Source organism: Callithrix jacchus, chromosome 12, assembly GCF_049354715.1.
Source record: "Callithrix jacchus isolate 240 chromosome 12, calJac240_pri, whole genome shotgun sequence".
Classification (NCBI taxonomy): Eukaryota; Metazoa; Chordata; class Mammalia; order Primates; family Cebidae; genus Callithrix; species Callithrix jacchus.
The window spans coordinates 98,044,120-98,068,495 of NC_133513.1; the positions used below are offsets into that span (position 1 = coordinate 98,044,120).

Here is a 24,376-nt window from a genome sequence, read left to right on the forward strand (position 1 = left end):
TGGTGGCTCATGCTTGTAATCCCAGCACTTTGGGAGACTGAGGTGGGTGGATCAGCTGAGGTTAGGAGTTTGAGACCAGCCTAGCCAACACGGTGAAACCCCGTCTCTACTAAAGACACACAAAAAATTAGCCAGGTGTCGTGGCAGTGCCTGTAATCCCAGCTACTCTGGAGGCTGAGGCAGGGCAATTGTTTGAACCTGGGAGGTGGAGGTTGCAGTGAGCCGAGATTGAGAAATTGTGCTCCAGTGTGGGTAACAAGAGCAAGTCTCTGTCTCACAAAACAAAACAAAACAAACACATACAAAACATATATGTTTGTTTTACAAAAGTTTAGGGAGCATCAGTAGTGAATATTCCCTTGGGTTCTATTTCTAGAGTTATTGCTTTTGGATGAAGAATCAAAAATTATATATCTAAAGGGACCTAAGAATTCATTGTTTTAAACCCTAGCTGATACTTTAATTTCCTGATAATGTCCCCTTAATCAAAGTGCTCATCCATCTTCTGCTGAAACACATCACATTACTCCCTAGAGAAATTGCTGCTGTGTGAGGCATCTCCTTCCAGCCGCAGCAAGGATATTATCATGAGAATATTATTTCTTTACATCAAGCCAACATTTGCTTCTGCATAGATTTCTCCTTTTGGTTCTACTTCTGCCCTCCAGTGCTACATGGAAGAATGTCTCATTGTCCTCCCAACCTTTTCCTACACATGGAAACAGTTATAAACACCTTTCCTCATTTCTCAGTCTTCTCTACAAACTAGAACAAGTTTCTGTGGTTTTTCCCTGGCGTATAGTTTTGACATTCCTAAACAATTCAGATTGTTTCCTTAAAAATGTTTCTCAGTGGCAGCCAGGGATTTTGGGATTAGCACTACTTTTAGAATCATATACCCTGAAATTTACCTTAAGATTTTGAGCAAGTTCATAACACCCATGGAACCTCAGTGTCCTACTTCAGGAAGTATGGACAGAAATTGCCATCAGTGGTGTGGATTTTGTGTCAGTTAAACACTACAATAAACACTACAACATGTATAGAAATGCCTGTCAGGGAAAACCTCCATGTATGTGAATTTCTTTCCTTTTTTACTCCTCTGAAAGAATAGCTTTTGAAGTACACATTTTTTTCTATAATATTTTGAATTTGAATGAACTCTTAGATTTTCTGGGCTACTGCTAATACTAAAATTAAATGTCTCCCTGGAATTATGTTTCAAATGGCATTTCACGTGGTAGGAATAGCAAAGTTTTCATTTCTTCCCAGTTGAAGGTAGCTATTATTATTTTGATACTTAGAGATAGTAATTTAAATTAAATAAATGACCTAAAACCAAGAGATTTAGGTTCCTCTCACCTCTTTTAGATTCAGGCCTTTGAGAAGAAAAAACAAATCTGAACCTGGAAAATAATTAAGGACAAATTGAACACAGTGAGGAGGCCAGGAAAGCAGGCAATAAAGTAGATGTTAACAATAGTGAATAATGTGAAACTAAAACCTTTAGAGAAAGAGAAAACACAGGTAGAGGGTAATGAGGGAATGTGGGACCATTGGCTCATAGAGGAATATCAGTTTTTTGTTCAAAGGGTATGGCTTAATATGAGACATTTCTGAATTGCAACATATAAAATGAATAGAATCTGATTGCAGAGGAAAATGGTTGAGGGAATTGACTGTGGAGACAAAAAATAGACTTCAGTAAATACTATGTAAATTGTTTGTATGTGACTATTAGCTCAGAAAGTACTCTTCAGAATAAAGAGGATAAAATGAATTGTGGAAATGATTTGTAAATAAAGGTGCTAGTAAATTCAATGTACAGTGTCATTCATGCACAGCATACTGAAATGAGAAATTATTCCTATGTGGTTATATTAATTTGTTTTTCTTTCAGCAGCAAGCAGGTAACACAAAAGATAGTATGGTATAATAAAAAGAGAATTGAGTGGGAGTCAGGGCCCTTGGGTTTGCATTCCAGCTCTGCAGCTGACTAGCTATGTGACCCTAGGAAAGTCACTTAGATTCTCTGGGCTTTAGATTCTCCATATGTGTAAAGAACTGTCCAGGTCATCTCCAAGACCATGCTCAATTATAAAAGCTTATGATTCTCCGATCCTATGTTGTTAAGCAGCTCAGTGTCAGCTTCTGTTGGGCGATTTCGATTTCGGATGGGATTCCTCTCATCTAGGAACCTTCTAATCTACTTGAAGAGATAGGCTGGAGTTTTGATGCACAAGTGAATGAATGAGTAGGTCAATGTTTGGATGAGTTACATTGAAACGATTAGAGAGCAATAAGAGAAGCCTGTTATTAGAAGCTAGTTGGACACTGGCATTAAATATGAAAAAAAGAGAGGTGTTTGTAGGATACTGTTTCTCTCTCACTGACTTCCTATAAGTAAAGAGTTTTTTAGGTTTTTTTGAAGTGGTTCATAGTTTTTGGTATTGTACAAATACCCTTTTTGGCCGAGGATGGCTTCATGGAAAAGAGAATTAGAACAAATTTCAGGAAAAGGATAGAACTTATACAAATTTGGAAAAGGAAGGAGGATTTGTTTTTCAGGTGGAAAGAACAGACCTTTAAAAGATCTGAAAAGGGATATTCATGTGTTCATTCGGCAAATATTCATTGAGCATCTGATCTCCTGTACCAGGCACAGTGTTAAGCACTTGAGGTTATTAAAGAGGGAATTCCCACTATCTAGAAAGAAGAGATGCATTGATCATGAAATTATACAAATGTATTTTTTCATGCTTTGATGAATGTTGTGGAATAAGAGCCATGAGAGCAGATGACAGTGGACCTGGTGCTGTCTGGGGTGGGAAGTGACAAAAGAGGACTTCTCTGAGGAAGTGTTATTTCCAATGATGCCTGACATGTGAGTAGGAGTTCAGTACACACATGGAAATAGGAAGAAGTCCAAGGTGAAGAAGAGTGTTCTAGATAGAGGGAGCAGCATGTGCAAAAGCCCTGAGACTAGAGAGTTCATGGCATGTTTGAAAAATGAAAAGGGAACCAATGTAACTGGAATGTGGAAAGTAAGCAGGGAGGAGAAATCTTGGAGGAAAGGGCAGGTGAGAGAAGAGCATGGTGCCACTCATTTGACAGAGTGTAAACACCAGTGTCAGTATAAGCCAGTTTCTGCATGCTTGACTGGAGGAAATCACTCTATTTAATAGGGTAGGCACTGGGATCTGTGGGGCAAGCCTCATCTATGATCTCAAATGGATCTTGAGGGGCATAGGCATGTCTCCCAGCGAGGAAGACACTGACTTGGGAAACAGAAGGCTTGATTATCCAAAGATACAAGTGTCCTATGAAGTTGGAGGCAAAGTCAGAAGGATAAACCTGAAGAATCATACAAAACCATGGCAAAAATAAGGCTGCCCTATTAACTGACAGAGTCTACTAGAATTGCTTTATTGCAAGTATGACACTGCCTGACTCTATGTTTCTTGCCCTCTCCCTTGTTCATTATAATTAAGGAGACTTAAATGGAAACACTGCCCATACAGTTATCTCTTCATATCAAGTCTAGAAATGACCACAGTTCCCTCTTGTAGTCACCCTGCCCAAAACACACTTGAGACAATTAAATGAGTCAACCCAAGCATTAGCACCTGCTCCCTATCATGAGGCTATCACTGCTCCCTAATTATGCATCAGTGATCTTGTTGTCACTGGCTCCCTCCTTCTCAAACTGGGGCTCAAAAACACACTCCTGGGGGACAGTGGTAAAAAGGGAGTGTATGGGAGGCTGAGGCGGGTGGATCACGAGGTCAACAGATCGAGACCATCCTGGTCAATTTGGTGAAACCCCGTCTCTACTAAAAATGCAAAAAATTAGCTGGGCATGGTGGTGCATGCCTGTAATCCCAGCTACTCAGGAGGCTGAGGCAGGAGAATTGCCTGAACCCAGGAGGCGGAGGTTGCAGTGAGCCGAGATCGCGCCATTGCACTCTAGCCTGGGTAACAAGAGTGAAACTCTGTCTCAAAAAAAAAAAAAAAAAAAAAAAAAGGGAGTGTAACACAGAGTGTTTTTCTAGAGGGTCTGCTTTAACTGAAGATTTATGAAGAAATCTATTTTGAGCATAGATAGAGTATAGAACAGATCACAAAATATCCATGGAATTTTAAGGTGAGATTTATTAGAGACCTAAACATATTTGCCCCTGTGTTTAAGATTAAGTCCCCAGATTCCCTGGGGGATGCTGTATTCTGTTTGGCTGTTGGAGATGCTTTGATGGAAAACTTTGAGAAGTTGTGAGTCTTAAACTGCCTTTTAAAATTTTGTTTTGTTTTGATACTGTTTATAAAATACCCTGCCCTTTTTATCAAGTTTTTTTTTTATTCCCCCAAGATGGAGTCTTGCTCTGTCACATAGGCTGGAGTTCAGTAGTGTAATCTTGGCTCACTGCAACCTCGGCTTCACAGGTTCAAGTGATTCTACTGCCTCAGCCTCCTGAGTAGCTGAGACTACAGGTGCCTGCCACTACACACAGTTAATTTTTGTGTTTTTAGTAGAGATGGGGTTTCACCATATTGGCCAGGCTGGTCTTGAACTCCTGACCCTGTGATCTGCCCGCCTTGGCCTCCCAAAGTGCTGGGATTACAGGTGTGAGCCACCAAGCCTGGCCACCAGGTTTTTATAGGAATTTTTATGAATTTGCTTGCAAAGTCCTTTTTCATTTTTGGTATTATAATGTTGCCTCTTTCAGACTTCAAGTGGAGATGTGTTGAAATTTGAAAAACAAGTGGCATCTACCTACATTGTTCTGCTTTTATAGCCTTTGCTCTCACAGCTCATTTTAAAGTCCTCATTTTGTATTTAACATCCACATTTTTATGGAGTTGTCTCTTTCACTTCTCCTTGAATCCTTTAGATGACCTTGTTTGGATCCTTTTCCACTTCTGCTCTTTTTCTTTTTAAGATATGGCAGACCAACGCACACTGATCCAGGGCCAAGTGAATTGTATTTTTGTAGGAGAATGAGATAATGTTTCTGCTAGGTTTCCAAACTCTTTCCTAATGACAAGAATTTTTCACCTTTCTTAGTCACAATTTTGGGGGAGGACGTATCCTTCAGGCCAGCTCCGGCTCATCCATCATGACTCAGCTCATGACTCACGCCCAATCTAGAAGAACTGATCACTCCTTCCTTTGAGTTGTCCATGTGCCTCTATCTCTGTTGGCACAGGTCTTCCTGTGCTGTACTTACCTGTTGATATGTCTGTCTTCCCATCTAAATTTTGAGTTTCTGGAGATCCTGGAACCTTGTGCTGCTCACCTTTGTATCATCACATTTTGGCACTGAGCCTTGCACATGCTAATTAATTAATATGAAACTGGCTGGGAGCAGTGGCTCATGCCTGTAATCCCAGCACTTTGGGAGGCTGAGGTGGGCGGATCACCTGAGGTCAGAGTTCAAGACCAGCCTGGCCAACATGGTCAAACCCAGTCTCTACTAAAAATATAAAAATTAGCCAGACATGGTGGTGGGTGCCTGTAATCCCAGCTATCTGGGAGGCTGAGGCAGGAGAATTGCTTGAACCTGGGAGGTAGAGGTTGCAGCGAGCCGAGATCGCGCCATTGCACTCCAGCCTGGAAAACAGAGCAAGACTCTGTCTCAAGCAGAAGAAATAAATGAATGAGTAAAACAATTTGAGTTGATTGACTACAATCAATGATTTCAGGATTTTTATTCACTTGGAAGCACCCAATGTCAAAGAAAAAAAGAAGTATAATGTAAGGGGATATATTTATAGTCCAGAGTCTTAGATAAGCCTTCAAGGTAGGGTTGCCAGATAAAACATAGGGCACCCAGGTACATTTGAATTTCTGATAAATTTTTAAATGATATATATATATATATATGTGTGTGTGTGTGTGTGTGTATATATATGTATATATATGTATGTGTATATATATGTATATATAAACACAGAACATACTTATATGAAAGTATATATTTTTCTGAAATTCAAATTACCTGGGTGTTCTGTATTATTATTATTTTTTGAGACATTGCTTGTTACTCTGTTGCCAGGCTGGGGTGCAGTGGTGTGATCTCAGCTCACTGCAACCTCTGCCTCCCGAATTCAAGTAATTCTCCTACTTCAGCCTCCCAAGTAGCTGGAACTACAGGCACACACCACCATGCCCAGGTAGTTTTTGTATTTTTAGTAGAGACGGGGTTTCACCATGTTGGCCAGGATGGTGTCAATCTCTTGACATTTGTGATCTCCCAAAGTGCTAGGTGAGACACTACACCTGGCCCTGGGTGTTCTGTATTTTTATTTGCTAAATCTGGCAACCCTATTCAAGGTCAAATAGTCCAGCCTTTCCTTCAGATAGGTGTACATCTACACCTAAATTCAGGTCACAAGTTGGTGGCTTTCAGGTAGTATTTGGCTGTATCTGGATCAATACATGTCTTTTTTGCCATGCAGTACATTTCAAAGTTTTGAATTTGTTGCCAAAATTGGAAAATTAGAAGATTTCACACAAAATCCTGAATTTTCGTGTTTCCTTGAATCTAGTTTTAACATCAGTTCAGCTCTCCTCATTAGCTAAGGAATAGCTCAGCCAATGTTTTAATGGAGCCTGGGCTTGCTGGCTTTCTTATTTCTCCCCAGCAGTGTGGTGACATGTCACCTGCCAAGCATTGTCACACTGGCACTGTGGCTTCCTTAGAGTTGAGAGGAAAGAGAAACATTTTTTGAACCTGTGTATCTCGCGAAAGCAGAAAAATAGAAGAGAGCCCTGCAAGGCCAAGTGTTCCAATAAAAGTGGAGAAAATCATTTTCTTGGGTAACAGTGTTAAGTGCCAGCAAAATGAAACTGGGTCTAAATAATTCAAATAATAGGGCCTGGTGCAGTGGTTCATGCCTATAATCCTAGCACTTTGGGAGGTCGAGGTGGGCAGATCACCTGAGGTCAGGAGTTCAAGACCAGCCTGACCAACATGGAAAAACCCCATCTCTACTAAAAATACAAAATTAGCTGGGTGTGGTGGTGCATGCTTGTAATCCCAGCTACTCTGGAGGCTGACACAGGAGAATCACTTGAGCCTGGGAGGCGGAGGTTATGGTGAGCCGAGATTGTTCCATTGCACTCCAGCCTGGGCAACAAGAGCAAAACTCTCTTTCAAAAAAAAAAAGAATTTAAATAACAACACTATTTTTTCTTTTACAACTCCCTCATGTGTGAACACTGTGGACTTGAGGATATTTGAGTTATTGATCACTACAGTGTAAGATCCCTGAGGGCAGAGATTTTTCTCTGTTTTTTTTTTTTTTTTTTTTCATTGAGGTATTCTAAACCCCACATAGAACAGTGCTTGGTTCTTAATTGACATTGGATTAATATCTGTTAAATAAAGGAATGGATAATAAAATACTGGAGAGAGATGAAAACCTCTACGGCTAGAAATTTTCAACAGGGAAGAAAAATGTTGCCTTCTGCAACAGGAGCATGGCTAGGGGAATAGCATGTCTTTTTAAAATAAACACCTTTATGCTATAGATGCCTTATATCTCCTGAGGGCAAAGAAGGGTGGCAGCTGGAGATGGAAGTTCTTGCCTATGTACCCAGAACCTAGAAATCTCCCCACCAGTTATCAAGAAACAGGTTCATTGGAGACTTTCTGAGTAAGGAACTGAAGACGTAGGTTAGAAAGGACTCCTTGCTGCTGTGAGACTGATTTCTTCCCTGTCTGTTACAAATGCCACCACAAACTAAGGGATTCTCCCTGCAGCTCCACATAGTCCAGCCAAGCTTTCCTACGCTACCACTTGTGCCTCCAAGGAAAGAGAGGCAGAGAACTCATTTTGAAGAGAACCAGCCTCATTTTATTTGAAAGACAAAGACCATCACGAGCACAATACAGCAGAATGTTACCTAAACTCAAGTTTTGAATAAAGGATCAGGATAGTTATACGTTAAGTTTGGCTTTCCTATGAAGAGAGTTTATTTCAGCCCATCCTTTCACCTCTACCTGGGAGATACAGTGGCTCAAGAGAAACTGGCCTGAACACTGGAGGATCCCATAAAGTCACATTTTGTTGTCTCTTTTGACTAAGTCTGGTCACCGTCATGTGATCATTATAAATTCACATTTCTTAGAAAGTATCCTGCGTTGAGGGCATGATGAAAATGCATAGGACAAAGAAATGTAGGCAAATGAGGGTTTAACTTCCAGCCACAGATAATTAGATTCTAGTTTTACAACTAAATGCCTGGATGGTGACAGGGAAGCCACAGAGTAATGTAGCATCTCTGTCATTGCTCTCTCTCTCCAGGCCGCCTAGTCCTGGCAGGCGATATGAGATGCCTATGTCAGTTTCCTAGAGCTGCTGTGACAAAGTCCCATGAACTTGGTGACTTGAAACAACAGAAATATATTATCTCAGAGTTCTGAAGGCTAGAATTCCAAAATCAACGTATTGGTAGGTGGGGGCTATGCTTCCTTACCTCTTTCTAGCTTCTGGTGGTTGCTGATTTAGATAACATGTCTTAAGCCATCCTTAAGCTTTTAGCTGCATCACTCTAATCCTCCATCTTCACCTGGTGTTCTCCTTGTGTGTCTTTACATAGGATTCCCTGCCTGCCTGTCTGCTTATGAGCCTACATTTCTCCTTATGAGGACACCAGTCATATTGGATTAGGACTCACCCTACCACCCTCATTTTAACTTGATTACATCTGCAAATAACTTATTTCCAAGTAAGGTCACATTCTGAGATGCAGGGGCTGGGACTTTAATATATCTTTCTTGAGGGACGCAAATTCAACGCATAACAATGCCTATGATTCTCCTGTGTTCTCATGTTATCCTTTGAAGTTAGGCTTTCCGGTACAATCTTTTGTTCTTCCTGTGGAATATTCTATTGATTAAATTATCTCTCTAGTTCTTCAGCTATCAGATGCATTTCTCTGGCAGGCCAATGTAATTAGGGAACTAATTACTGAATCAATAAGGAAAAGAGTGTGTTCTTTCATATTTTCCAGCTGTTCCAATGATTCATTTAGTCCTCGCTCTGTGTTTGTTGCTGCTGAATTTGTGCTTGTGGCCCAAAAAGATATGTGGCCATGACATATCGTGGAAGAAGGGAAAGGAGAGGATCTCGATTGGTCTCTGGAAATGTAGGAGGGACATCTTTACTGGAGGGGGCAGGATGTGGCGGGATATGGAGGAGAACATGGCCTCATTTATTTAACTGTATAAACAAGGAATGTTTTTAACGATGTTTATTGTTTGGAAAACACTTTATTTTAATGTTGTGTGAAGCATGCTGGGTTGCAGCCATGCGGGACTGTGTGAACCTCCTGTGGACTGATGCATTGCCTGTCTAACGAAGGACTCAACACTATCCATGATCATTTCTGTAACATTTTCTTATTTTCAGAAAATTTAACATTACTTTGTCTAATTCCAGTTTCCTCATTTAAAAAAATAGAACTTTAATTCATGGCCTTTTAAAAGGTAGTTTGAGAGATAAAGATAATATACACATTATAATTAGAAATTTACTGTCATTAAAAATATAAATAGAATAAAATGTAGGCTTATGTTACTATTGAAATATAATATTTATTGTTAAAACTTCTGAAAATGATGGAAATTTTCAAAAATATATAAATTACCTGTAATCTCACAATTCAGAGATAAACCACTGCTAATATTTTGGCATACTTCCTTTTAATATGTTTCAAGTTTTTATAATGCTTTAATATAAATATCAATAAATACATGTTTTATAACTTTTTAAAATTAATAATGTCATGAGAATTTTAATATCATTAAATCTTCTAAAACTTACTATTAAATGTTGACACGTTTTTTCCATTTTAATTTTAGACCTATAATTTTGTAATTACGAAAGTAATATTTGTTGATAATAATTTAAAGAATCTAGAGGACAAAAAGGAGAAAATACTAATTGCCCATAGTCTTGCCATTGCAGAAATAACTGGTATTAATGGCAGGGCATACTTCTCATGGCAGTATAATTGCATGCATTTCTGATTCCCTCTTCATGGCATTTTTGACCTGTGTAACCCCAGCTCTTAGTTCAGTTCCAAAAGCTTAGTAGTTGTTTGATACACTTTTAGTGAATGAATAAGTGATTAAATGAAGAAGTGGATGTGTAAATGGAGAGGTTTTTGAGATCCAACTCATGGTAGAATAAAATATGTTTCAGACTCAGCAACTTACTGCAGATTAACAGACAAGGTAGCTAACTCAAAGAAAGCCCTTAATGAATAGGAGCCTGCTCTTTCTGTTCATCTCAATCAGCCTCCAGGCAGGTAATTCAATTTAATTTTTTTTCTATCAGTCAAACTGAAGAGCTGAAAAAGCAAAACCAGAGATAGGGGAGGCAGGAAAAGGCCTTAATAAGGAGATCAGCAGTGGCTCTCTAGCCCTCTTCATGTTGGAAAGAGTGTGAGAGGACAGGAGCCATATTATTCTGAAGGGTGACCCAGCAAGGGCACTGCCACCACCAGCTCCTCCATAATGGAACTGATTTCCCTGGAGGATGGAGCCTTTAACAGTGTCAGTGTGACTCTCATGGCTTTTACCTGGCATGTCTAAAGAGTTTGCAGCAGAGGAAGACAAAATCATGCTGGATTTTGTTGAAAGAATTTAGTACTTTGCTATGTTTGGAATTAGGGTTGGCAGATTGTGAACTTTGGGTTATAGAAGGTTCCATCCAAATTCTCTTTTATATTTAATTGGAAAATGTGTCTTAAGTCTAAGCATCTGTCCCTCAGGTACCTGCCATAGGAAGGAGAGTGATCCATTTTTTAAAATCTTCATGAAAAACTTAGTCTTTGCAATAAAATCTATGGATATATTCTTCTCAATGGGATGATCTGGTCCTTATAAACCCGCTCCTTTTCCCTACCTCCCAATATAAGTACAGATAGATATAGAAATATCCATTAATAGGTGAGGAGAGGGACAGAAAGAGAGACAGGGAGATGGAAGGACAGACAGACAGTAGCTACCGCTTTTGGCCATCAACAGTCCTTACATCCCTTCTTTTTCTTAAAGGTACTCGCAGAGCTAACCTCGAAACTGGGCTGTATTGGCACCTTCGCTCCTGTTGTCTCAAGGCCTGGTTCAAAACATATTTTTCCAGGAGGCCTCATTGTTTAATTTCTACCCCTGTTAATCTTTCCCATCTGTCAATGTCTAGAGCTTTGGCCCTTGCCCCAATTTTCCCTTTGACATGGATTACTATGAACAACTTCTTATTTTTTTTTTGAGACAGAGTTTCGCTCTTGTTACCCAGGCTGGCCTGCAATGGCACGATCTCGGTTCACCGCAACCTCCACCTCATGGGTTCAAGCAATTCTGCTGCCTCAGCCTCCCGGGTAGCTGGGACTACAGGCGCACGCCACCATGTCCAGCTAATTTTTGTATTTTTAGTAGAGACGGGGTTTTACCATGTTGACCCGGATGGTCTCCATCTCTTCACCTTGTGATCCACCCACCTCTGCTTCCCAAAGTGTTGGGATCATAGGCGTGAGCCACCGCGCCTGGCCTGAACAACTTCTTAGAAGCCGACAGTAAATACGTGGTGGCACTGTGGAAGCCTGGGCAGATTGCAGAATGCTTAAGAGCAGGAATTTAAGTTAATAATAACTGCCCTACCTTCCTTTCAGGATTGTTGTAAGGCTCAAATGTATATAAAAGAACAATATGCTGGATTATTATTGTTGTTGTTATTATTCCATTGGCAGTTAGAATCAGATATTTTACTTCCAGACATTCAATTGGAAATATCCCCAATACTCTTAGTGACTTACAGGAATGCTGGCCTATCCCTAAGATGTTATAAAGGGGTCAGACTCTACATCCAAAAAATAAGTGAACATGGAATAATAATTAGAGTGGCCTAGCCTTGACAGCTTGCAAAAACATAGGAGTGTAAATGAGCCTGGCCTTTTTGGTAGCATTGAAGAGTTCCATTTCATTTAGATGAGCTATAGGAGCAGTAAGAAATGAAAGTGAAAGCACAATATTTTGCATGTAATATTGGCTCATGTATCAGCTGATAGGCATTTTTATATGTATGTCTCATTTTTCCTGGGAGCACAGAATCTGCCTCTTCTTGTCTTCATGACTCTCAGAGTGTCCTACATGTAAGAATTGTATAATAAATCATGTTAAAATAAGTATTGCTGAATTGTTTTAATTGGAATTTGAAGAAAAAAGGAGACATAATTATACTAAAGGATTCGTTCCTAATGGAGACAGTGATGGCCATCAGAAGTGGATTTATACTCTGCTCAAAAATATCAGTTGATTGGATATATATTGAGAACCCACTTAATGCTAGAAGATACCATGATGAGCATGGTGCAGTCCTATTCCTACCTTTTTAGTTGGATAAAATAAACACCTGCTTGGTTGTGTTGAGTACTCTGGTATTGGGATGGTGCAGGGAAAACATCTGTATTCATGCTTAGTAGTGGTTCCTAGAGACTTACGGTCTCCTCACTTCATTGTTTTGCAGCTGTACAGCTCTATGGACTTTGGAAGACGGTGGCAACTCATGCATGAACGCATCACACCCAACAGGTTTTACTGGTAAGTCCTATCCACATACTCATTACCTTCTTAGATAAAGAATTATCAGACGGCATAGGACTCTGGACAGTTCTGGACAGTTGAAGCTCTTGAAGACAAATGCGCTCTAATCCTTTGCTGCCTAGAGTGGTTTGTGGAATAGCAGCATCAGCATCACGTGGAGACTTGTTAGAAATGCAGAATCTCAGGCCCTATTAAGACTTACAGAACTGGAATTTGCATTTAACATGATCCTTTGCTGATTCATGTGCACATGAAAGTTTGAGAAGCACTGGGTTTAGAGAGTTCTGTGGGAAGGGTCATGATCAGGTGCTCTTTGCTATGTACTAACCCTCTCTTTTTGGAAAAGTGTATATATTTTATATACATAGTCTAAAAACCAGTATTTTCCCAAAATGTACTCTGGAGAACAACGGTTCCATAAAATGCTTCTGCTTTCATAAGAGTTTCTATGATCAAATAAATTCAGGTTATGATAATCCAATTTTATACTCCTGGAGACTCACGATTCATGTTAGGATATTAGACTCTGGAGAAGCACTGAATGAAGAATCCTGCCAAACTTGAAGTTAGTGATTCCCAAACTTATTTCACTACAGAATCCTTTTCTCATGTCACATGTGATAAATCCTTCAGAACTACCTCTGTGGGACATATTTTTAAAAACCTTTCATGAGAATGAATACATGTTTCAAATGGAGAATTAATCCTTCCTCCTAATGGGAAAGTGTTTTATTAATTGGTATTCCTTTATGCATGCATACTATTTTTACCTTGGTTGTAACAAGTTTTGTACAAATTTGCCTTTTACGCTTGCCTGCTATATTGTGAAAATGCTTCTTTCTTGTATCTTGCTTTCATTTCAGCAGATGTGATGGCTAAAGGAATAGAGAGATCAAGGGGCATATACCAAAATATACAGAATGCTTAATGATATGTTTAATGAAAAGAAAAGCTTGGTCAGGCACAGTGGCTTATGCCTGTAATCTCAGTATTTTGAGATGCTGAGGTGGAAGAATCACTTGAGGCCAGGAGTTCAAGACCAGCCTGGTCATTATAGCAATATCTTGTCTTTACAAAAAAATAAAAAATAAGCTGTCCATCATGGTATGCACCTGTAGTCACAGCTACTCAGGAGGCTGAGATGAATGGATCACTTGAGCTCAGGAGTTCAAGGCTGCAGTGTACTACAGCTTGGGTGACAGAGATTAGGACACTGTACTCTAACTTGGGTGATAGAGTGAGACTCTGTCTCAAAAAAAAAATGTTTTTTGGAAACTGTACTCATTCCATAATTCCATGTCTCTTTTAAATATCTTATGTCCACTCCCTTAAAAACTCATATGATAGCTGTTTATGCCTTACACAACTTGAGGATGGTGGTGACAAATACCTTGTACATACACACATTCACACCAACATCTTTGGAAGCAATGGCTTCCTATCCCTCTGCATCCACAAAACTATGTCTAATCTTCATTTTAAAATGAAGATTGCTTAAGAATTCTATGAAAAGCAACTGTTCTTTTTTTGTTGTTGTTTGTTTGTTTTTTTTTCGGTACATGGTTCAGAATAGTTGGGAGAGAAAAGGGAGTTGGAAGTATTGCTCTTGACTCAACCCCTGGACTATCTCCAGCATGTTTGCGCCTTACAGGCCAACTATTATTTCATCTGTAGCTGTTATTACAACTGTTATTTTGCCTGTATTTGGAACTACAGAGGTTTTTCAATAGACTAAGGCAGAAAAGGAAATATTTGTTTTTCTGATATTTCACTTATAGAACTACAGCCTTTGCTGAGCTGAGATGGTCCAGTTTCTCAGTGTGCCATCACGCAGAAGTCCTTCAAAAAAAAAAATAAATAAATAAATAAAATAAATAAAGAAAGAAAAGAAAAAGAGCCTTTTGCTGTTTCTGGAACAAACTCTTGAGATGGTGAGGCACTTGGCCAACTAGGAAGTCAGGTTAGTAGAGGAGGAAAGCACACAGGGCTGGATGAGCCATGCCATTGTGTCTGAATGAAATGAAGTACATAGGAGGCAACATTTTCCTTTATTTTGCAAAGAGAAAGAGGAAAAGGTTCCAGCTACTGTCATCCACCCTCTTCCTTTATGTAGTAAAAAAGAACAAGTGTCTAGATTCTGATAATTGTGTTTTGTCTCTTCACTCTGTGCTTCTTTCATATTTTCCCCCCAAGGGGAAATATAAAAGTTTATGTCCAGGCTGGCTAGCCAACTGATAGTTGAATATTCCTCTTTTTAAATTATTATTTCTCCCTTTCTGATGTATAATTGCTGTGATTATTCTTTTAGGTATCATATGAGTCATGGCAAAAGACTCATTTTACATAGACTTTTTTTTTAATCCAAAGACAGAATTCAAGGTTGTCTAAAGCTCTAAATCACGTATGTTGAAGAGACGTGGTTTGTATAGGTTAGGGATGGAAATATTAACTTGTTATCTCCTTGAGAAAGACAGAATGTGCATTTTTTGGGGGTACAGAACAAACCTTGGCTTAAGTGGGACCTCTTTAACCTGTGGTCCCTCATCTATCTAATGAGAACAGTATTTTTCTTGTTAATTTCATAAGTTTATTGAAAGAATCAGATCTCTCAAGTGGACACCTGGAAATTTCACTTCTCCATTGATTTAAGTACTATGTTTATTACCAATCCTCAAGAACATGTCACATAAGTGATTTTTCATTTTATTGGCCACAAATGTGAGTCTCATGTATGGTAAGGCTGATGCCCATGGGTATGTGATAACAACTGAATGGGTGTGATTTATTACCTAGAATCCACATCTCAGCCTAACAATATTCTCTACTTTTTGTTGGGTCATAATTCTTATGAAGTGATCAAACAAAACAAAATGCATGAAAATGATTTCTTTGGGAGAGAGGGTGTAGAGGGAAAAGGTATTGAGGATGGTTGGGGAACATTGAACGGAAAGTATGTATGCTAAAACAAGACATTGAAATGAGAGATGATGTTTAAAAGACTTTTAACTTGGTATGTAGACAAATAGAGTGAACATATGATTCAGAAGAAATATTGTTCAAATATTGTTATTTATAAGCTGGACATCTGCAGGTATCTAAAGGATAGATCCCTCATCAGTGTTTGGTTTTTTTCTCTCATGCTTCTCTTAGTTGTTGGCAAGTGGCAGTTTACAGGGGGATTTGTGCAGAAGAACACTGTGCTCCAGAAGTGATTTCTGATGAGGATGCAACAGAAAGAATGGACCCCATGCATGTCTCTCATCTGCAGTGATGATTGTTCTAATAGTTGTGAAAGTAAATTGAAAATTGTAAGGAGTTATTATTATCCACTTCTTCATTGGATATGAAGTCTCCCACCCTGGTTGTGGGTTAGGCAGAACACGGAGCATAATATTCATTAGCATCGATACTAAGAGCTTCATCTAGAAATATTTTTATGAATTCTGGATGTTCTAATCCAATGAAGATGGGTCACCTAGGGATCTTACACCATGGAGTGACTCAGCCATCAATCTCATGCACCAAGTAGAAAGACAACTGACATGAACATTCCTTGTTTATATGTGACTCTTCCACTCACTTGATACCTGGTCAACAGGTATTCACCAGGGAGATCTAATACTCCCCCTGCTTTTTCTTTAATTAACTGCAGCTGCTTCCAAAACAATAATTTGCAGGGAGAGCACATAAATGGAGCAAATGTCCTTAACACATTCCCTTTATTCTTCCTAGGCTCTCATATGACAGAGTTGTTGTCATGAGGGAAAGGTTTTTCTGTTTTTAAAAATATTTTAAAAAATCCTACTGAGCTACAAATGAATAATATTCCACTCTTCCCTTGGGAGATATTTAACAGGCAGGCAGATTCTGCAGTGGGAAGACTTTTTTTCCTTTTGCACATCCAATGTGAGTACTTGTTGTGATTCTCAGCTTTGCTCCTGACCCTGCACTCTCCCCACCTGCTCATCCTCTTTGTGCATCTTTTCCAATGAAGTCACAGGTGTGCTAGGCCTTCCCAAATTCTCTGTGTAACTAGAATGGCCTCAAAGTGCCTCTGGTCTCTGATGGCATTCACTTGTATGGTGTCCTAAAATGGGGAAGGAATGTCTCCAATGCCTCCTCTTTACTGATTTCCCTCCTCCCCTCCTTAATTATTCTCTCTCTTAAAAAAATAAGATTCTTTTTTTGTCTCTGTTCTTTATCATTGCTGCAGGAAATTGTTCTGATAAAGCAATGTACTCTAAGGTATCAGAGACTTCAATTCTTACTCCTTTGCTGAGATATTTGGATTGCAACTTGGACTGGTTTGAGCATTAGGAAACCTTTGAGAAGACAACAGACATATTAGAAGTTCTAGATCAGATCCTGTTAGCTGATACAGGGAATGTGTGTCTTGAAGATTGCTGTATCTGCTATGATGCCTGGTTAAGGATGAAAAGTGGCTGATGTGTAGGGATAGGTAGGTTGGGATCTAGGTCTTTATTGTACTTTGCTTAAGGATGGCTTACACACTGTGGATTTCTAGTAATTTTTGTGCCAGCAGCTTCTTATCTGATTTTTCAGAAAAGCCATGAGGGAAGGGAGGAAGAATGGAAGGACAAACTGTGTTCCTTGTGGTGTGTGTAGAGAGGAGGTCCTAGGGAAGTGTCCCATAAAAAGAGAAAGTTGATATGGAAAAAGGAAGACAGACTAAAAACCCTTTTGTGACAGTCTTTTCTTTCTAATCATTCATGATTTTAGTTTTCTGAGTCTCTTTTTGTATGCATGTGTTCTTTTATATGTAGCCTAAATATATACATGTGAGTGCATATAATTTTCTTTCTCTTCTTAATATTCTATTCTTGCATTTTTTGTGTCATTATAAAATCTTTATACCCATTTTTAATTATTTTTGCAATATCTTATTACACAAAGACACATACTTTATTGCTGTTGTATTTTTATCAGACATTGAAATTTTTCACATTTTTGATGATTGTAATAGTTTTATTGACATTTGTATGCATAGGTCTTTAATATCTAGAATTATTTTCTTGGACTGGTGTTTTAGGTAGCCCAAATAAAGACTTGATTGCATTTTTTTGCAGTCTCAGTTCACAGTTCAATAGTAAGATCAACAGTGTCATAGTAAGATCCCAATTCAACACCAACAGTATTTCAGCAAAGTATCTTTTATTGAACCTTTTATTGAAGAGGATTACAAAGAAGCATTGCATCAACCAACACACAGGTCTTCCTAAAACTCCTCTGTTCCTATCTGTCCTGACCACCATGGGAGTTACTTTTTCATCCTCTCCTTCCCTTTCATGGGCTCTAAACTATTCTTGTCACAGTGATTTATTCTCCATGGTCCATCCCCTTCCAGAACTCCCCTTACAGCCATACACTTTCCCCTAAGTATCATAGCTTTTCTTATATAAAATAATATACACTCTCTCCTTAACCCTCCACCTATCACCCTCACCCATCCCAGGAATTAAATGTAATATTCCTTAGGTGCACATTCCTTAGAACATGGAGGATAGTTAGAACTATGGTAATAATTAGAACATGGTAATACTTAGGGTTTAATATTAGTTAAGGTTTAGTATTTTTGTTTTAACCACTACTATAAGAAGTTTATTATATCAAAATATACACATTTTGAAGAATGAAATCATGTCCTTTTCAGCAACATGGATGAGCTAGAGGCCATAATCTTAAGTGAATTAATATAGGAAAAGAAGACCAAATACTACATGGCCTCACTTATAAGTGGGAACTAAACCTTGGATGTAGACATAAGGTGGGAACAATAGACACTGGAGACTACCAGCAGGGTGTGAGGGGCAAGAACTGAATAAGTACCTGTTGGGTACTACGCTCACTACCTGGGTGACAGGTTTAGTCGTATCTCAAATTTCAGCATCATGCAATATACCTTTGTAGGAAACCTGCACATGTACCCATTGATTCTAAAATAAAAGCTGACATTAAAAATAAATAGAACACTAGCAAAACTATACATATGTATATATATGTGTGTGTACACACACACACACACACACACACACATTTTGAATATCTTAAAGACTGTCATTCAAAATATTACCCAAACTGTGTTCTGTTGTATATTCACACCTATAACATATGGCAGTATTGGTCTATTTAGTTAATATTTACCTCTTCCTTGTGAGAGACAGCCTCCAAGTGGCCACCACTGATCTCTGCCTTCTGGAAATCCTGCTAGGCTATGTCTTCTCCTCTTGAGTATAGACTGAATTAGTGACTTGCCTTTCCTGAATGGAATATGGCAGAGGTAATGAGGTTTTACTTTGGGGGTAGGTTATAAAAAAAATGTTTTTGTCTTGGATACATTCTGTGCTTGCTTTCTCAAAGCAAGTTGCCATCTGTTAGCTGCCTTATTGAGAGTCCCATGTGGCAAGGAATGGAGAGAGATCTTCAGCCAAAAGCCAGTGAGGAACTAATAGCCCAAAAGCTTAGTTCTAATAAGGAAATGAATTGTATCAGCAGTTGTGTGAATGAGCTCAAAAGTAGATCCTTCTCCAGTCAAGCTTTCACATGAGAGTGTAGCCCTGGCAAACACTTAGATAGAAGCCTTGTAAAAGACCCCCTCAGGCAGAGGCATCCAGCTGAGTTGTGCCTGGATTCCTGACCCACAGAAACAGTGAGACAATACGTATTTGTTGTTTTTAGCTCATAAGTTTTGTGGTAATCTGTTATACAAAATTATTAAGAGAAAACCAATACACTTTTATCTGATCCTTATTCTTTGCTTGTTTATTTTAGAACATAAAGTTCTACTTCTGTCTACACATAACCTCCTGTCTACATACAACTAATTCTGTCTTGAACTACTTCCTCTGTTTCCTCAAATATTTCATTTTGCCCATTGTTTGGGTGTGTCCTTGAAATAGAGAAATATCACCATGTTCTGGTATTCCTGACATGTATGCTCAGACTCTGGGATTTGACAGCTGATCAACAAACCTCAGAGCCCTCCTCAGCCTGAGTGAGGCTTACTTAATATCATGAGATTGCCTGACTTTATTCTACTTTATTATTTTATGTTTCAATGGCAGGATTGCATTTTCTAAGAATATTGTTTATTATAAATATCTGTGTGTTTACATACACAGAAGTCTTGCATGTACATGCTCATTTAGAGAAGTATTCATTTCATTAGTACTAATAGTTCATTAGAAGTACTAATATGAATCTCATTGTCAGATTTTAGACACCCATCTCAGCCTAATAGGAGCTGTGGGTAGAGGACATGGGGCAGAGAAGCAGGAAGTGAAAATTGGGGATAGTTACCTTGAGATAATGTGGTTGAAGTGAATACTGTTCCACTTCTTGCCTGAATTTGAGCTCCATAGATCTCAGCTGCTCTGGAATATATCCTATAATTTGCTTCAAAAGAGGCTCCTTTTAGTCATTTAGGAACTTCTTTTGACCCTAGACTATGGTTCTTGGGAGTCAGCTGCCAAGTTATCCTTAGGCTATTAATATATTATCCATGACAGAGCCAGAGTTAAGAACCAGACAGAATGCCTTGAGATAGCTTCCTGGAAAATCAAGATCTTTTCAAACAAAGTTAACATTATGGGCTGAAGTTTTGAAGCTGCCTCTAAATGTGCATCTACAATTTTGCAAACACAGTCATTTGCCATCTCAAGTAATGAGATTTAGGCATCGACCTGATACAAGGGATCAGATTTTAAGGCCATTGCAAACCAGGGTATGCCACAAATAATATTTAATTCAGCTCTCCTTTACATTTTTAAAATGATGCAGCAATTTAAAAATACATTACATTCAAAGTAATACATGCAAGGTCAGGAGGGGAAATGTGAAAGCTCAGCTTGCAAGCAGAAAGCAGTTTCTACTTTGCTGATGGGGGCTGCTCATGTTGTATATATGGTTGCATCTTGGCTGTGGAAGAGCTGTCTTAATGCTAAGAGCAAAATGCAGTGTTCATAAGGTACATGTGGTAGTTAGCCATTGCACTGAGCAAGAGATAATGGTCAACTCTGGATGAAGTCAAGACATGCTGGAGTCTCGCTGATTATGCTTGGTACATGTGAATTCTGTGAGGTAGGAGACATATGTAGCTATACACCTAATGAATGACTTCTTTGCTAAGAAAAGTGGGGGTCATGTTTGGTTCTGCCTTGAGAGATCTGAAAATATTTTTATGCAATAAACCTGGAATTCAATGACAGTGACAGCCACATCCACTCACTTCATCCAGTGTAGCAAAAATTCCATAGTGTGCATGGAAACACCATTGTTTTCTCTTTCTCTGGGTTTATGGCCAGTGATTCCTTAGTTAGAATAAGCACATGGCTTCCAAATATTTATTCCATCAAGATGATTATGCAAAGGGCATGAGAAATAGTCATTTGGCTCAGAAACAGTGAAATCTCACTTTATTCTCAGTCACTGATAAACTTTCAGAGGGGAGCAAATTTTACTGTTGTCACAGAGGGTGAGATTTCAGTATCATATTGTCCTATGAGAGTGGAGGGTTAGAAAAGCCCCCATATAAAGAACTTTTTATTACTGCCATCTTCCTGGAATTCAGATTGCCTTTAGGACTTGCCTGTTACATTAAAAAGTGGGGAGAACTGAATAAGTTGGTGGTGATGAGTTGTTTAGTCCCATGAGCAGGAATAGAATTGGAGGGCCAGGGAGAGGCCTAGAGAGAGGAGGATAATGTTAAGCTCAGCAGCCCAAGGAGAAAATACCAAATTGAAGGCTTGGAGGCTGTTTAAAATGCAGGTTGGATACTGGGTTGCAGGGAGGAGAAAACATCCTTTCTTCCCCATTAAGGAAATCTGTGATTGTTCAGTTTCAGTTTGGTCTAGGGCTATGCATTAGTCAGTGCTGGCTGCCAAAACAGAATCCCACAGACTGGGTCCAGGCTTAAGCAACAGAAATTTGCAGTTCTGGAAGCTGGAATGTGAGATCAGGGTGCCATGGTTGGTTTCTGGTGAGGGCCCTCTTCCAGGTTGCAGAAGGCCACCTTCTGGATATATCCTCTCAGGGTAGAAAAAGAAAGGGCAAGTTGTCTGGTGCACCTTCTTATAAGGGTACTAATCACACACAAGAGACCCATCCTCATCTCAACCTAATCTACTCCCAAAGGCCCTGTCTTCAGACACCATCAATTTGGAGATTAGAGCTTCAACATATTTATTTTGGAGAGATACAATGCAGTCCATAGGAGGATGTCAAACAGGTGACAACTTGGAAAGGAATGCAAACTTTCTAGAGATGCTTCCACCAAGAAGTGTCCTGGAGCTGAGGCTTGTGGAGGAAGTGGAAAGGCAATGCCAGGAATACAAGTGTAGTTTTTAAAAGACACAGACACAGGCAAAGGCACAGGCACAGGCACAGGCACAGGCACAGGCACAGGCACAGGCACAGGCACAGGCACAGGCACAGGCACAGGCACAGGCACAGACACACACTAGCCATTTTCTTTTCTGACTGGAAAAACAGTATGTCTTGTAATGATTCAAGGGAAGGCAAGAAAATAAAAAGAAAATAATTACCTGTAATTTTACTGCCCAGAAAATACCTCTTAAAAAATCAAGTACTTCTTCATAGTGCTTTTTCCCTATTATAGTATAATTTTAAACATATATTTAAATTTTATCATAATTCAGATTGTATCCTTGATAAAATTTCATTTTTTTAAAAATGAAATTGAACATTCTCCTGTACCATCTTCTATTCTTTCTAAACATAATTTAAACTTGTATTAATTTTATTGTATTCTAACCTATGGATATGTAATAATGTAATCATTCTTTTGTTATTTGATATTGATCCTGCTTCTGAAATTTCACTATTAAAGAAAGGATTATAATGTTGTTTTGGAAACATTTAAGTAATTATTTGTCCAAGGTCTGATTATTATGATTTTAAAGAATAGACTACCAAAAAATATGTATATAAATATTATCATGCCAAATCCAAAGAGTTTACACCAGTTTTCACTACAACTAAAATACCATTTCACAATACCTCACAAAAATTTAAGGAAGAAATCCATTTTAATATGCAAAAATGGATTTCCCTTGTTTAAATTTGCATTTCTTATCAGACCATTGAGTTTAGACATATTGTCATATATTTATTAACCATTGTATTTTCTTTTATGTGACCATCTGTTTTTGTTTCTTCTTTATTATGGGTTCTTTATATTGTTTCTCATTTTCAATATTATACTGTTATTCTTTGGCTTTTGATTGCATTATTCTTTTTAGCATACTTTGTATTTACAAAAATTTATGTTATTGAATCTTTTCATTTTCCTTTATAATTTTTTATTACTTTATGTTTATCTAACACCCATAACCTGTGATCATGTAAATACAGACTTTTAAAATTTGAAATCCTGCCTTATTCCATCATATATATTACATATTATGTATAAGACATAAAAATATTTAGCATTTTCCAACATTATATTTTAGAAATCTCATACTCACCTAGTGTTTATATAACAATTTAATCATTTTAATAATAATTTTTTATACTGATAGGTATTTTTAAGATTTATAGGATTTCTATTTTTTTAGAAAATAGAAATGAAGTGCAATGAGCATCTTTTCTCTTAATTCTGTCCCATATTTTGCTCTGGTTTCTTCTGATGATTTTCGACATAAGATAAACTCTGATCAGAGGTTAGGGGCTCTCGAATCACAAGGTTGGGGGCATTTCCCAGTTTTCATTTCACTGGATTGGTCAGTCTTCTGTGCCCTGTGTCCAGAACACATTGTATTTAATTGTTGTTTATAACACAATGGAGTATCTGGCTGGGCAAGTCTCCTCTCTGCAAAATACAACAAAATAAAACAAAAATAGAAGTCTTAATTTTCCAAATATTCTCGACCTATTTTACTTACTGATTCATCCAAATGAATTTAGAATCACCTTGTCATGTTTCAAAATTTCTTACATTCCCTCCCCATAAAGCAACTAATTCAAAGTTATACATTCATTTGAAAATAATGAATTTTTTTCCAATATCCAGTTTTCATTTTTGGCTACATGGTTTGTCTCTCTTTTTATTCCATTCTGTGCATTCCTTCGTAAATTTGTAAAGTTTTCTTCATATTAGCCCTACATGTTTTTAATTAATGTTATTCCTATGAATATTCACTTTTGGTGCTGTTGTAAGTAAAGACATGTCGCACACAGCATCTCTCTTCAGATTGGCATGACTGAACAGGGTAACATTGAGATATGTGTGTAATTTGCCCAAGTGAGCATATAGTTGCTAGTTGAGGCCCTAAAATTCTTCAGACTACAAAGAAAATATACTTTATAAGCTTCGTTATTAGAAGAGTGTGATATGAGTAGTGATAAATACCTGTGGGGATATTTGGGATCTAAATAGAAAAGCTCTGTCCTTCATAGCTATGTGGCTTTTGGAAGTTGCATTTAACCTTTGTGACCAGTGCTCCACCAGTCAGAAAGCATACCAAATGCTGAATCCTGCCTTTTCCTTCTGGCTGAATGTCATTCTTCTTAGCCTGGAGCACAGTAAGTGCTTAATAAATACTAGCCATAAAATTAATAATAAAACAGCTTATAATAAGAAGATAATTGGAATAAATGACTGTCCTTGTCAATTTGGTAGCAAATGGTACATAGCATCACTTTGAAATGAAGCAAGTTAGCGACCATCTGCATTTTTTTTCAACATTCAAATCCCATTGCCTCACAGTCAGAGTTCGTATTTCTAACCTGCT

At 38.3% G+C, this 24,376-nt stretch overlaps 1 protein-coding gene across 1 annotated transcript in view; it reads left to right on the plus strand.

Annotated features, from left to right (window-relative positions):
- SORCS3 (sortilin related VPS10 domain containing receptor 3) overlaps nt 1-24,376 on the plus strand; it is a 609,733-nt gene that overhangs the window by 374,330 nt on the left and 211,027 nt on the right. The window contains exon 5 of the mRNA XM_002756582.7: nt 12,532-12,605. Coding sequence (XP_002756628.3) covers nt 12,532-12,605 — 74 coding nt within the window. The remainder of the gene's footprint in view (nt 1-12,531; nt 12,606-24,376) is intronic.